Source organism: Pelophylax lessonae (assembly GCF_965119305.1).
Source record: "Pelophylax lessonae genome assembly, chromosome: 5".
Taxonomy (NCBI): domain Eukaryota; kingdom Metazoa; phylum Chordata; class Amphibia; order Anura; family Ranidae; genus Pelophylax; species Pelophylax lessonae.
Genome location: NC_138772.1, coordinates 120,423,981 through 120,439,460, shown reverse-complemented (window position 1 = coordinate 120,439,460; position 15,480 = coordinate 120,423,981). Strand labels below are relative to the sequence as shown.

At 39.1% G+C, this 15,480-nt stretch overlaps 1 protein-coding gene across 1 annotated transcript in view; it reads left to right on the top strand.

Annotated features, from left to right (window-relative positions):
- The window catches only part of DNAH11 (dynein axonemal heavy chain 11), a 420,238-nt gene that overhangs the window by 252,881 nt on the left and 151,877 nt on the right, over positions 1 to 15,480 (top strand). Inside the window, exons 55-56 of the mRNA XM_082257534.1 lie at positions 676 to 818; positions 7,749 to 7,910. Coding sequence (XP_082113660.1) covers positions 676 to 818; positions 7,749 to 7,910 — 305 coding nt within the window. The remainder of the gene's footprint in view (positions 1 to 675; positions 819 to 7,748; positions 7,911 to 15,480) is intronic.

The following is a 15,480-nucleotide window of genomic DNA, read 5'->3' as shown; positions in this document are numbered from 1 at the left end:
ATTGAATGTTTACATGGATATAGAAATCTAGGTGTTTGCATTTGCCAACTAGCACTCAAACACATCTTTATATTTTATGTTACATCCATATTTAGTATGTAACATGAAATATGGTTAGCATGCAGAGACCCCTGGGTTCTTCTCGATAATTACTGTCATAAATTGAAATCGGCACAGCTGTGTGTAGCTCTACTTACACAGCCACAACATTCATTAACCAGAACTGTGAATGAAAAAAAGCTACAAGTCCCATCTGCCATTGCAGCAGAGGGACTGTAGTTCTCAATGGCGCACATGTGCAGTAACATCATTGCACTTGTAGTCCACTAATGCTTCCTCCGGCTAAAGTTCTGTACCTCTGAATGGACTAGAGGAATTGTATTCAGGAGCCAATGCATTGCACCCGTGAGCCACTGATTGTGGTTGCAATGATTTGCAGGCTCAAATGCAAAAAAAAAAAAAAAACACTTTTTTTTTTTTTTTTTTAAAGAGTGCATTTATTTATTTATGCATTTACTTTTTTCTTTTTTTTGCAAAAGATGGAATTATTTGACAAACAACATCTATTTTCTCCCCCACACACTTTCTAAGAGTGTCTATATTGTAAATATGGGCCTGCATCTCTCAAATACAGTTTTCCTAATGTTTAATAAAGATAAACAAAATGTCTTACAGGGGAGGTGCCTGATCTTTTCAGTGAAGAGGAAGTAGAAACAATAGTATCTGGAATCAGAAATGAGGTGCGGGGTCTGGGGTTGGATGACTCCAAAGATGGTTGTTGGAAGTTCTTTATAGAAAGAGTCCGCCTTCAGCTTAAAGTAAGTCCTTCTATGTCAATATTCACAACTCCATTGTTTCTTCTTTCCATTTTGGCACTGAGAATAAAATTATGCACGTATTAGTTTCTTTTAATTTGCTTGTTTTGAAGCACCATAGATTGAATATTGAGGTTGAGTTATTTCTCTGCTAGCCTTCTTGGCCAATAATTGTCCTTTGACTGCATTTACATCTATTTTGGCAGTTGATATCTGATCAGCAGTGATGGCACATGATGATAAAATTACCCTGTGGCGTCGATTTACTAAAACTTGAGTGCAAAATCTGGTGCATCTCTGTATAGTAACCAATCAGCTTCCAGATTTTTTTGTCGAAGCTGAAGTTAGAAGCTGATTGGCTACCATGCGCAGCTGCACCAGATTTTGCACTCTCCAGTTTTAGTAAATGAATCCCAATTTGTTAGTAGATCCTTGTTGTTCCCGTTGCGATCGTCTAAATATTCTTTACACTTGTCCATAAATAAATATCCAGCACTCTGGCATTTAGGATGAAGTGATTGACAATAGTATAGGTACTTTTTCTTACTTCATATTACCAAACATACAGCCCCAGTTCCAAAAAAGTTTAGACGAGGTGTAAAATCTACATAAAAACAGAATGCAATGATTTGCAAATCAACATAAACCCATTTTTTATTCACAATAGAAAATAAAAAACATATCAAATGTTTATACTGAGGAAACTATACCATTTTAAGAAAAAAAATAAGGTAATTTTGAAATAAATAGCAGCAAAATTTCCTAAAAGTTGTGACAGGGAAACAAAAAGCTGTCAAAGTAGGTGGTACTAAAAGAGAAGAGCTGGAGGAACATTTTCCAACTAATTGGGGTAATTGGCAACAGGTTAGTAACGATATGAAGTATAAAAAGGGAATCTTAGAGAGTCAGAGTGTTTTGGAAGTATAGATGGGCAGAGGTTCACCAATCTGTGAAAAGCTACGTCTAAAAATTGGCGAAGAATTTCAGAGTAATGTTCCCCAACTTAAAATTAAAAAGACTTTAGCTATATCACCATCTATAGTACATAGTATCAACAGGTTCTGAGAATCTGGAGAAATCTCTTTTGCAAATGCAATATTGTAATAAATATAAATACCCCAACCTTTGTGCTAACAAATGCGAACAAATAAATATCCACAGTTCTCAAAAGTTAGCACACCCTGGCTGAAATCAGGAAATTGTGGCATTTATATGAAAAATATGACTGGTCGTGTCTTTTTTTAAATGAGGGTGATCCTTTTTAAATCATGATAGCAGAAATTACCCAAATGGCCCTGAACAATTTGCATTTTGTATGTTTTTTTTTTTTTTTTTTAGTCAAATTTGTTGTTGGGCAGATGAAAAAAAGCATAATGCAAATCCCGGCAAAATCCCAGTAAAAAACACACTACAGTACATGCTTTTCTGCAGCTTCTCCATTGAAGTCAATTGAACCAAAAATGCAAAATAAGCACCGTTTTGCATTTAAAAAAATCCCTGACCCTTTCCAAAAATGCAGAGGCACAAAAATGCATTGATGAGAATGTGTTTCATAGGAACCAATGGTAAAAAAAATGTCCTGCGTTTCAGCAAAAAGCATGAAAAAATGCATTAATGTAAAAGGAGCCTAAAGGTTAGTTTCTCACATCCGTGGCTTTTAAAATTACAATTAGCATCTGTGTATAAGTAGTCGATGAGTTTGTTAGCTCTCCTGTGGATGCACTAAGCAAGCTAGATAATGAGCCATAATGAGCAGAACAAAACTGTCAAATGACCTGCATAACAAGGTAATGGAACTTTATAAAGATGGAAAAGGATATAAAAAGATATCCAAAGCCTTGAATGTGCCAGTCAGTACTGTTCAATCACTTATTAAGTAGTGGAAAATTTGGTGATCTCTTGATACCAAGCCAAGGTCAGGTAGACCAAGAAAGATTGCAGCCACAACTGCCAGAAGAATTGTTCAAGATACACAGAAAACCTCACAAGTAACCCCAGGAGAAATACAAGCTGCTCTGGAAAAAGATGGTGTGGTTGTTCGTAAATGCAATACAAAGATAAAAATGAGCTGCATGGCCGAGTTGCCAGAAAGAAGCCTTTACTGCGGCAATGCAACAAAAAGGCCTCTGAGGCATGTCAGGGTGTTGTCGGGCATATTGTAACTGGGTTTTTATGTGGCGTTGGCATAGTTAAGGCTTCTTTCTGACAACTCGACCATGCAGCTCATTTTGATTCAAGTATTGTCGTATTGTGCTCCTTAAAAACAACCACACTGTCTTTTTCCAAAGTAGCCTGTATTTCTCCCGAGGATAACTCAGGAAGCTGCAATCTTTCTTTGTCTACCTAACCTTGGCTTGGTAACAAAAGATCCCAGAGTTTTCCACTTCTTGAGCAGTACTGGCTGGCATATTCAAGGCTTTGGATATCTTTTTACATACTTTTCTTTATAAAGGTCCATTACCTTGTTACGCAGGTCTTTTGACAGTTTTTTTCTGCTCCCCATCGCTCAGTATCTAGCCTGCTCAGTGCATACACATGAGAGCTAACAAACTCATTAACTGTTTATACACAGACACTAATAGCAATTTAAAAAGCCATAGATGTGGGAAATTAACCTTTAATTCCAATTTTAACCTGTATGTGTCTCCTTGTGTGTCTGTACCAAGGCCAAACAATCCAGGGTATGTAAAACCTTGGCTCCTTTTTAAATCATAATGATAATAGAAATCACCCAAATGGCCCTGAGCAAAATAACTATGTGATAATACATGGTTTCATATGATCACTATCCTTAAATAAAAGACAGTTTTTGTCATGCTTGTCAGATGTTCAATATCAATGCCAAAATTTCACGATTACTGCCAGGGTATGCTAACTTTTGAGAAGACAAAAAAAAAAAGTAAAATTATTCTGTGCTATAGACAACATGATAGAGTGATTTTTTAAGCTGTTGCTCCCATTGAAACTACCACCGTGGTGGATTAAGCACTGAATAGTATGGAAGAGATGGGTGTGCCGCTGCTTATTAGTGGTGTATATCCCTTTAAGTATGCTTCAAAATTGGTGTGTTTAAGAAAACCTTATGATTAGCAATGAATATGTAAAAACCCTTTTGTAAATGTGTGGTATTGTTACCTTGTGCATAAATCATAAAACACTGAACACATTTAACTTGCACCATATTTATAATCTACAGTAAGGTGACTTTGCTGTGCTTAAAAATTTCATTCATATTCGTAAAAAAGTGACGTGCTAAAGTCCAATAAAATGTCAATAAAGTGACGTGCTTCAAATCAAAAAATGAATCCTTATTTCAGTGACAATTGAATACACAAATCTCGTGAAGTGTTGGTGGTTTTCACATGTGTAGCCCCTTCACCTCCGTCACCAAAAATTCTCCCCTTACTAGGGGTAAGGCAGAATTCACAGCATTAGGTGTCTGTACATAATTTCCAAATACCTTTTGAGCACAAATGTATATGCTTCTGCTAAAATCTAAAAGCGTTCCACACACCAAACTTCAGATAAAACCCAAGAATTGATTTAGCACTGCAAATCCATCCAAACGTGTAAACAATAGTGGATAAATGAATAATCACTTAGTGCAATAAATTAATGTGAATCAAATACAGTGTCCTGTGCCTAAATAAGTAAGGTTCAGAAATCTTCAAAACTGTGCTCCACGTATATCTTCCATGATAATACAAACATCTTGTGGTACATACTCTGCCACCACTAGTAGATCACCCTAAACTTTGACCTACTATATAATCAGTCAAATTGCACCTGTCCCTTTAAGGGGAAAATGTCTTGATATGCCAGACAGTTGAAATCCTCTCATGCATACGTTCAACCTTTATATGCAATCCTAAAATTCCAGACGTAGTGCTCAGAAAAAGTAATTTAAACCATCGTAGTATTTTCTGTATCAAAACCACAAATTCATTTAAAATGTAGATAAAAACACACTCTGTGTGTATTCTTAGATCGCCACAGGAGGAACTATTAACAGAGGCTGCAGCTTGTTGATGTATGACATTCAATATATACCAATCCTTTTACTCTACCTCTCCTTTTGCTGCTAGTGCAATTTTTTGCGTTTTTTTGCATACTTATTTAAAAAATAATTTTCAGCCTGAAGATTGCATAAAACCCCCAAAACACTTATTTTTTTCTGAAAGCAGATAGGGGTAGTTCCAATTTCAGTAAAAAAATACACTAAATTTAATTTTAGGGAACACAAATGCAAAAAATGACCCAACTTTCTGTAAAATATAAAAGATGAGGTTGCACCGAGTAAATAGATACCCAACATGTGAGACCTTAAATATGCATGCGCCTGTAAAATGGCAAACCTCAGTACCCTATATTATCTAATGGCAATATATAGGTTTAGCGTTATGAAGGAGGTCTGATGCTGGAAATACTACTCTCACTCGGTTGTGTGCAGCAATGTGTAATGTAAATCGCAATCTACGTTTTCATGCGTAGGCGCCCCCAATGCCTGCGTTTACTTTAGTGTGTAAACGTGGGGGTGGGGGGGCCTTTCATAATTTATTACAGTTTAAACAAAAAAAATCCTAATTTTTTTTCTTACGCAGTGCACACAAAATCTCTTATGTAATGATTTTTTGGGGACAGGTTCTCTTTAATGAAAAATCCAGGGCCCTAAAGACCCTGGGTGTCTCCCCTGTGCTCCACTGAATGTATGTGCATATCACATTGCATTATATTATATTCTTTCATGGCCATACTGGCTGGGGAAACTATTAGGAGGATGCACACTTCCAGGACTTCCACCCAACATTCCGAGATCACGTCCTACGTCACCTGCTCCGCCCCTTACACATTACGCCACCCTATATTGCATTGTCAGATTTACAGCCTTAAAGCCTTCCTATGTAAACAACCAGCAGGTGTTTCTAAGCTGGTTGTGTACTAACTGATACCTGACTTCAGAGTCTCTGGTATTATCTTGGAGGATCTTTTGAGAAAAAATTACTTATTTAAACCAGCTGGAGTTAAAAATATGTAAATAGTTCAATGTATATAGCCTGGACACAGGTGCATGTCAAGCCCAAAAAGTGTGAACTCAAGTCAGTCACTCAGGAGTAGTAAAGCTAAGATCATAGTGACAGCCCTGGTTCCTACACCTATAAAAATTAGTTTGCAATGGTACCTTCTATAGTCCTATTTTCACAGATACCCTTTAAAGTGTAACTTCAGGCACATAGCTACATCTACTGGTAGAATACATTTACAGGAGTTAACACTAAAACCCGACGCATACTCCGGTTTTCACTGCACCATAAATAGATCAATATAACTCTATTTTATAAAATGGTATAGTTCTTGAATTCTAAATCTGATAACTAAAGATGTGTAGATGCCCCTCTAGCACACTCATCAACCCCTCAATCCCCAACTCATTGATACATAAAGCATAACCAACTGTTAAAGCCTATAATCAGGCTGTAGTATCCTCTATTGTAGATGAAGTCTTCAATAAACTGAGAGAGGCTAGAAGAGGGGTCAACAAATGGCTCTATGCGTTTCACAGCATAATTCAGCCGCTTCTCTAGGAGCACCAAATATCAGAATCTATCCAATTATACATAAGACAACTAATACATTTCATATAGTTACTAGCAAAACCATGTATATGATGGTTCTAAGCCCTAAAATGCAATATATTTTACCACTGCGAGTGTGGTAATCCAGATGTGCCCACCCGCAGAGCTCCAGGAACTTTTCTCCTATACGTATGCTCACTGTTAGCACATGAGCAGTGCCGCACACCTGACTGGCTCCTTGTGCTTCCTCTCTGTGTCCCAGGCTAAGCTCTGTTGTACAGAGATTTCCAAACACTGATACCAAGTCAAAGTCAGGTACTTACAATGTTTGCATTTAATAATACTCCACAAAACTCTGACCTTTTTTTTTTTAAATGGTACCCCAGCAGGTATGTGTCATAATGTGCTAGTACGCACTGTTCCAACTGTGCGGCCGCTTTAATTTACATGGGCATTCTCACAGGAGTCATTTCATCATTGAACAGAGAGGGTTCCGTAGATGTATTCTGACTGTTTGGGTCTCCTCTGTCATAAAAAACCCTTCCTGTTAGTGTTTTTTTTTTTTTTTTTTTAATCTTGAGTTTAATACTACATTTTAAAGAGCATGAACAGTCAACAAAGCTAGTAATACATAGGGCTACTAATGTTAGTACAGAGACATTGGGACCGTGGCAGAGTCAGAAAATGTATGTGCTTTACATTGAAGATTTTATTTACAATTCCTAAGAATTCTTGCAGTTAAAGCAAGTTCGTTCATTTATTTGGAGAGGAACTGCAGTCTCTTTCCACTCATTCAGTGCTCTAGAAATTCCTTTGAATCTGAATAATTCTGCATGCAGTGCTTCTGCAGATTGCAGTGGTGAATAGAAATTTTAGGTGAAATCTGAATGAATAGGGGTGTGCATAGTTACTTATCAGAGAGCTTTGCTGAGCAGAGTTGATAATCCCTAGATACAGATTTACAGGCTCAGTACTAGGTGCATCTAGGCCACCAGGTTGTTACTGACTGGAAGATCTTACTTAGTTGGCCTCACAGACTTAGACCAATGCCAGGAAGACAGATTTACAGGCTCAGTACTAGGTGCACCTAGGGCACCAGGTTGTTACTGACTGGAAGATCTTACTTGGTTGGCCTCACAGACTTAGACCAATGCCAGAAAAAAAAGCCTCAGGCAGTTAGGTTGTTTGCTCTTTTAGAAATCTCTATAAAGAATGTTCACATTTGAAAAAATTGCACTTAAACGTAAAACATTGCTGTACATTATTACTATACAATCATCTTTTTATAGGCAGATTTGATTGCAGAGTTGAAACATGTTGTGTCTTTGCTACTCATCATTCCCTCTTCTTTCCCCTTCAGGTCATTTTGTGTTTCTCTCCCGTTGGTTCCACTCTACGAATCAGGGCGCGGAAGTTCCCAGCCATAGTTAACTGTACAGCTATTGACTGGTTCCATGAGTGGCCACAGGAGGCCTTGCAATCTGTCAGCAGGAGGTTCATTGAAGACACGGAGGGAATTGAGGTATGAAATCCTGCAATGTCAGTCAGACAATGAATGCATCATTCCCAAAAGGCTTTTCACTTTGAAAGATATTCAGAGGCATTTGATCATGTGCCCTTTGGTGTTTAATGATATAAGTTATATTGCAAAGCTACGAAACACATTGGACTCTTTCAAGTTATCACAGTACTTATAAATGTACCATTGTCATTTTAGCACCATTTTAGAGATTGCTTATTCACACAAACCTTTTTTGTGTTGGTTGTGGACTTCACTTAAGTTTTATTCACCGTAAGTAAACACCATGCAAAAGCATTCATTAGAGAGGATCACTTCACTGATGCTTATAAGAATGTTTTCATAGTAAATTCTGAACTTCTTGTCAAATTAGACAACAGAATACACACTGTTTTTAAATCATACTCCTGAATGTATTTGAGCCATTTCGTTTCACTAGGAAAGATCATCAAACTGCATCTCTTACACTGTTTGCAAATCTATGTATCCAAACACTTGCCGACTGCCGCACGACTATTTACGTCGGCAGTCATCCCCTCACAGGCAAAGCGACGTAGGGCTACGTCGCTAGCCTGTAAGGGTTTTGGGAGCGAGCGCGCGCCGCCGGATGCGCGCTCCCGCTCGGCCACGGACCCCCCTGCGCGTGTGTCCGGCAGACCCGATCGTCCGTGACAGCGGGAGAAAGGCAGGCGGCTAGTGTAAACAAAGCCGCCTGTCAGTCTCCCCTGTGTAAAAATGGTGATCAAACGGTTCTACTATGTAGGACCCTTGATCACTGTTCTTACACATCAAGCCACAGCCAATCACAGTTAGAAACACGCCCCTAGGACACACTTAACCCCTCCCTCTCCAATACAGTTAACTCCTTCACTGCCAGTGTCATTTTTACAGTAACAGTGCATATGTATAGCACTGATTACTGTAGTAATGTCACTGGTAACCCCAAAAGTGTCAAAAATGTCAGTCAAGGGTCCGATCTGTCCACCCCAATGTCGCAGTCCCGCAAAAAAAATCGCAGATCGCCGCCATTACGCGTTAAAAAAAACAACAAAAATGACAAAAATCTTTCCCTTTGTTAGTAAACGCAATAACTTTTGCGCAAACCAATCAAAAATATGCTTTTTGCGATTTTTTTTTTACCAAACATATGGTAAAAAAAAATTGGCCTAAAATGTTAAAAAATTTTGATTTTTTTCATTTTTTGGGGGGAATTTCATATAAAAAAATGTGAAAATATTGTTATTTTTGCAAAATTTACGCTCTTTTTTTGTTTATAGCGCATAATCAAAAATCGCACAGGTGATCAAATACCATCAAAAGAAAGCTCTGTTTGTGGGGAAAAAAGGACGCCAAATTTGTTTAGGTACAGCATCGCACGACCGCGCAATTGTCCGTTAAAGTCACGCAATGCCGAATCGCAAAATAGGCCCTGGTCAGGAAGGGGGTAAAATCTTCCGGGGCTTAAGTGGTTAAGATATTGTCTTATCGTGCCAGAAATCAACATCCAGTGCATTAAGTAATAAAAATTAGCAGTGATACCATAAGGGACATTCTGTTGCTGATCCCAAGTCGAAAGCCCGGTTGGTTACAGTAAATATCACAGCAAATTTTTAAAAGAAACAGTGTATGGCTTTTCTTTTAAGAATGAACAGAGCTGTGCCTTGCATGAGTGGGATAAGGAGCACACAGCAGGCATGTTCTCAGAAGCTAAAACATATTTTTGCTAAGAGGGCGACACTATCACTATTACATTGCAATACATTGGTTAATTTGCACTGGATATTCATATATACAGTGGCTTGAAAAAACATTCATACCCCTTGAAATTTTCCACAGTTTGTCATGTTACAACTGAAAACCTAAATATATTTTATTGGGATTTTATGTGATAGACTAACACAAAATGGCACATAATCGTGAAGTGGAAGGAAAATGATAAATGGTTTTCAAAATTTTTTACAAATAAATATCTGAAAAGAGTGGCGTGCATTGGTTTTAATCCCACCTGAATCAATACCTTTCACTGCAATTACGGCTGCAAATCTTTTTGGGTATGTCTCTGCCAGCTTTGCACATCTAGAGAGTGCCATTTTTGCCTATTCTTCCTTGCTGAATAGCTCAATCTCTATCAGATTGGATGGAGAGCGTCTGTGAAGAGCAATTTTCAAGTCTTGCCACAGATTCTCAATTGGATATAGGTCTGGACTTTGAGTGGGCCATTCTATCACATGATTTTGCTTTGATCTATTCTAAACTATTCAATTGAAGCAATGGCTGTATGTTTTGGGTAGTTGTCTCGCTGGAAGGTGAACTTCTGCCCCAGTCTTAAGTCTTATGCAGACTCTAACCGGTTTTCTTCTAAGATTGTCCTGTATTTGGCTCCATCAATCTTTCCATAAACTGTGACCAGATTTCCAGTCCCTGCTGAAGAAAAGCATCCCCATTCCATGATGGCTGCCCCCACCATGTTTCACATTGGGGATGGTGTGTTTAGGGTTATGCACAGTGTTAGTTTTCCATAGCATTTTGCTTTTAGGCCAAAAAGTTCAATTTTGGTCTCATCTGACCAGAGCACCTTCTTCCACATGTTTGCTGTGTCCCCCACATCTCTTCTCACAAACTGGAAACGGGACTTCTCTTGGCTTCTTCTCTGTTTAATGCTCTCCTTGCTCGGCCTGTCAGTTTAGGTGGACCGCCATGTCTTGGTAGGTTTGCAGTTGTGCCATACGCTTTCCATTTTTGGATGATTACTTGAACACTGCTCCGTGAGATGTTCAAAGCTTGGAATATTTTTTTTATAACCTAATCCTGCTTTTAACTTCTCCACAACTTTATCCCTGAGCTGTCTAGTGTGTTCCTTGACCTTCATGATGCTGTTTATTTACTAAGGCTCTCTAACAAACCTCTGAGGGCTTCACAGAACAACTGTATTTATACTAAGATTAAGCTACACACAAATTAACTCTATTTACTAATTAGGTGACTTCTAAAGGCAATTGGTTCCGCTAGATTTTAGTTAGGAGTATCAGAGTAAAGAGGGCTGAATATAAATGCACCCACACTTTTCAGATATTTATTTGTAAAAAAATTAGAAAACCATTTATCATTTTCCTTTTACTTCACAATTATGTGCCACTTTGTGTTAGTCTGTCACATAAAATCCCATTAAAATACATTTACATTTTTGGTTGTAACATGACAAAATGTGGAAAATTTCAAGGGGTATAAATACTTATTCAAGGCATTGTAGGTTTTACCATTGCACTTATAAGTCCATTTGTACAATTTCTAGAGGAAGTGGAGGGTTGTGCTGCATTTTTAGCTTTTTTTTTCACGTTGGATGTAGGAACACATATCAATGCTAGCAGCAACCAGCTAAAAAGATTCTATGATTATTGCTTATACTGGTAGCCAGTGACCCTGCTTACTGATGGTCAGTGTGCCTCTGTGTACTGTTGGTCAGGGCTTTTTTTCTTAAAGAATAGGTGCAGGATCTCAACCACACACTCCCACCACAATACAAATGACCCCCCTCTCCTCCCCTAGGGGGAAGAGCATGCCGTATTAAATGGTGGGTCTGGCGAAACAGTGGGGGGGTCTTAAAGGGGCATTGTTTAATACCAGGAGAGTTCAGAAGTATGCTATGCACACAGTGCAAGGTTTCAAGAGTGTACTATGCATAGAGTGAGGGGTTGAGGGGTGTGCAGGGTTGAAGAGCATGCTACAGGCACAGTGCATGTTTCAGAAGTGCGCTACATAGAGAATGCAGAGTTTGGGGGTGTGCTATGTACAGAATGCGGAGTTTAGGAGTGCATTACGTACAGAATGTACAGTTCTGGAGTGCACTACATACAGAATGTACAGTTCCGGAGTGCACCAGATACAGAATGTAGAATTCTGGAGTGTGCTATTTACAGAATGTAGAGTTCAGGAGTGCGCTATGTACAGAATGTATAGTTCAGTAGTGCTCTACATGGAGTGCACAGTTATGAATTGGCTGATTCTCTTAAATAGATTGCATGACATAGGGAGAGAGAGATGGTACATAGGAAAAGTTCACTTTTCGTTTGTTGAGTTTCAGGGCTCTTGCACACAGTTGGATTAGCCCATTCAGTGTAATTGCAGTTACATTTCCTCTGTCCAGGCAGCCCAGTGTACAGCCTGTCATGGACACGAATAGTTGCCAGCTGCTGTACTCATAGTTATGATTGCATCACTGTATAGCGAAATACAGCAGTGTACAACAATTCATGTCATTGACAGGCTGTACACTGCGCCTGAAGCATTTGGCTCCCTTGTTGGCAGAACTGCTGCTCTTCTTACCATTCCTTTGACTGTGTTATCCAGCTCTGCTGGTTCCCTTGGCACTCATAGCCTTTAGCTGCAGCACCCTGCTGTGTGGCCCCGTTTGGGTTTCTGCATAGGGGTTCTCCTGACACCCCAATAGGAGGCCACCTTACCCCTAGAATGAGATCTCCTGTCTCCTAGCTGGGGCTCCTCTGACCCCTGAGGGAGACCCCCAGGCTCCTGGCTCAAGCTCCTCTGACCCCTGGTTGAGACCCCATGGCTCAGGCTCTTCTGAACGGTGGGTGGGACCTTCTGTCTCCCACACTATGAGCTGTCTCCAAACTGAGAGCTCTGAGCTATCCTCAGGCTTGACTATATAATGACCCTGCACACCTGTGTACTCACGCAGACTGCAGGCACCAGATAAAATCCGAGCACAGGATTAAAAGTTTCTATCCAGAACTACAGAATCCAGAGAAAGCCAAAAACACAGCTTTCTCCACTCGGAAACGATAGCTGAGAACCTCGCATTAACCCTTAATGCAAATCTTGTGTCATATTCTCCTCCAGTTTTACAGGGACAGGGTCTCACTCTGTCATATAATTAAAGCATATTTAGTGGGTACAAAGAATGGGGCATATGTTTTTATGTACACAGTGAGTAGGGTTCAAGTTTTAAGTCCCCTACACTGCAATTTTGCCACACTCCTAAACCACTGCAGCATACTGCACCATATTATACTCCCCTGGTTGGCCAAGGCTGATCAGCTGACCAATTTACTCAGGTAACTCAGTCTGTTACCTCTGGATTTGTTTTGGATCTTATAAAAAATAATATTAATAAGAAGTGATTATGCGATAAACATGTAATTTCATAAATCTCATGCCCGCCGTATAGACAATTGATAGCGGAAGGGTTGCTCTATTGTTCTGAGCCAACATCATATGATGTCATCCCGCTCTTAGCGCAGCCTATCAGTGTCCATTAGTGAAGGAGTAAAATTACTTATTTAAAAAGTTTTCTAACAGAAAGAAAAACTTTTTTTTCACATTATTTTTCTTTTTTTTTAGCAAAAAAATATAAAACCCAGTGGTAATTAAATATCAACAAATGAATGCCCTATCTGTCTTTGAATTGTCATTCAAAGTGTGATAGCCCTGAAAGCTGAAAATTGGCCTGGGCAGAGACGGGGTGAAGGTGTCCAGTATTAAAGTATTTAAAAAATTATAATACTGATATGTAGACTTTTGACCTTGTGTCAAATGCTACATCCTCATCTGTAACCAATTGATGTTTGCAGACGGAAATGAAACATGACTGTCCGAGAAAGGGGAGAGGTGTCGCAGACATGTGAGCTGTGATTGACATCTTTGCTTCACTTTCCCTGCGAGAGGCAAAATGGTGGCTGCCAATGGGAGTTGACTGGATCTCAGAGGCCTGACTGTAGAAGAAATGTGTGCACTGTCTATGCACCAATGAGCTGTTTGTAAGCTGAATGGTTTATATTTGGCAGTGGTTTCTGTAAACCTTGGCAAATTAAAGGGTTGCTTTAGGCATATGAATTAGTGTGAGAGTTGTAGGTCTTTCCTAATGGATGTATTCTCCTTGCAGCCACGAGGGAGGATTCTATGGTGTAATTTCCTAAATATGGCAGGGACAACATGCTGTTTTCCATTACATTACAGTAAATATAATTTACCCTAACAAGACAAGATAATGCAGTATGTACTATTTTACTGCACTAGATTGTGTAGACTCCCATCTGGGAATAGACAGCTCTAACCAAGATGTATTGTAAAGAATAGTACCATATTATTCTTTACCAATATTTTTTAAATGAGCATTGAAAAAAAAATCCCTGCATTATTAACTGTAATAATAATAATACCTACTGTACAAACATGCATAATAAATGCTGCAGAGTACAATGGTTAATGTGAGGTTTCTGTACTTTTCCCATTGCCATTGCTCTTTATATTTCTGTGTCCAGTAAGCTTGAAAAATAAATACTTGTTAAGCAAATTCTACACTATATAAGAATATAGGAGTCAACTTATAATAATAATAAGTACCCCCATAAATTGGGTAGGCCCAGCCCCCCTTGACTTTTCAGTTGGTAGAGGACTTCTTTAGGGCAGCGGTAACCCTTCCTACCCCAGACAAAATGGATGATTTCCAATTGAATTTTGAGAAGTAGCATTTTCTTTATCAGGATAGGGAGGGACCTGAAGAGGTACAGAACACGTGGTAGAAGAGTAATTTTGATAGAGCTGATCCTTATCAGCCAGGATAGATCACATTTTGCCCATTGTTTTAAATCCTCCTCTAGTTTCCGAAACATGGGATAATTAACAGAGAACAGTTTGTCAATGTTGTGGGGTAGATTAATTCCCAAATAGGGAATGGATTTAGAGGACCAGGAGAAGGGGAAGTGGTGCCTCAACTGGTCTAATAGCTGCAGAGGAACCAAGATGTTTAATGCTACAGACTTGGAGACATACTTTTAAGCCCAAGATAGAACCAAAGTCCTGGAGCAGTTAAAATACATTAGGCGTGGAGATCAGGGGGGATGTCATAAAGAGCAGTAGGTCTTCTGCGAACAACACGCATGACCACACAAGACTCCTTTAATATCAGGTGCGATCTAATGGTGATTGCTAAGGTTTCAATAGCTATTGTGAAAATTAGAGGAGATAAGGGACAGCCCTGTCTGGTCCTTTTTTGATGTTAAGAGTTAGAATAATGACCCATCAAATGGACCTGTGCTTTCGGGGTAGAGTAAAGAGATTGAATTATTCCCAAGAATTTAGAGCCAAAACCCCATCTTCCTAGTATTTCTAAAAAGATAGGGCCAAGAGACAGAATCAAAGGCCTTCTGGAGGTCAAAGGACAAAAGAAAGCCTTCCTGCAGGACGCCCCTATCTCAATGAGAGTGTAGCAACAAAATTATATCTATGGCTCTCCTAACTTGGTCTGGGCCCTGTCTACCAGGAATGAAACCCACCTGGTCCTTGTGAATATATTTAGCTATAAAGCTTGACAGTCTTGATGTAAGAATTTTTATCATAAGTTTGAGGTGGTTATTAATAAGTGATATCGGACGATAGTTACTAACATCACTTACATCTTTCCCAGGTTTGGGAATAACAGAGATCTATATGCTAAGTTTAAATCACTCTCCAGGGGGTTTTCATCTCGAAGGGAGTTAAAAAATCGAGCCATATAGGGGGACAGGGAGGGGACAAATTTCTTATAATAGGCGATCGTAAAACCGTCAGGCCCAGG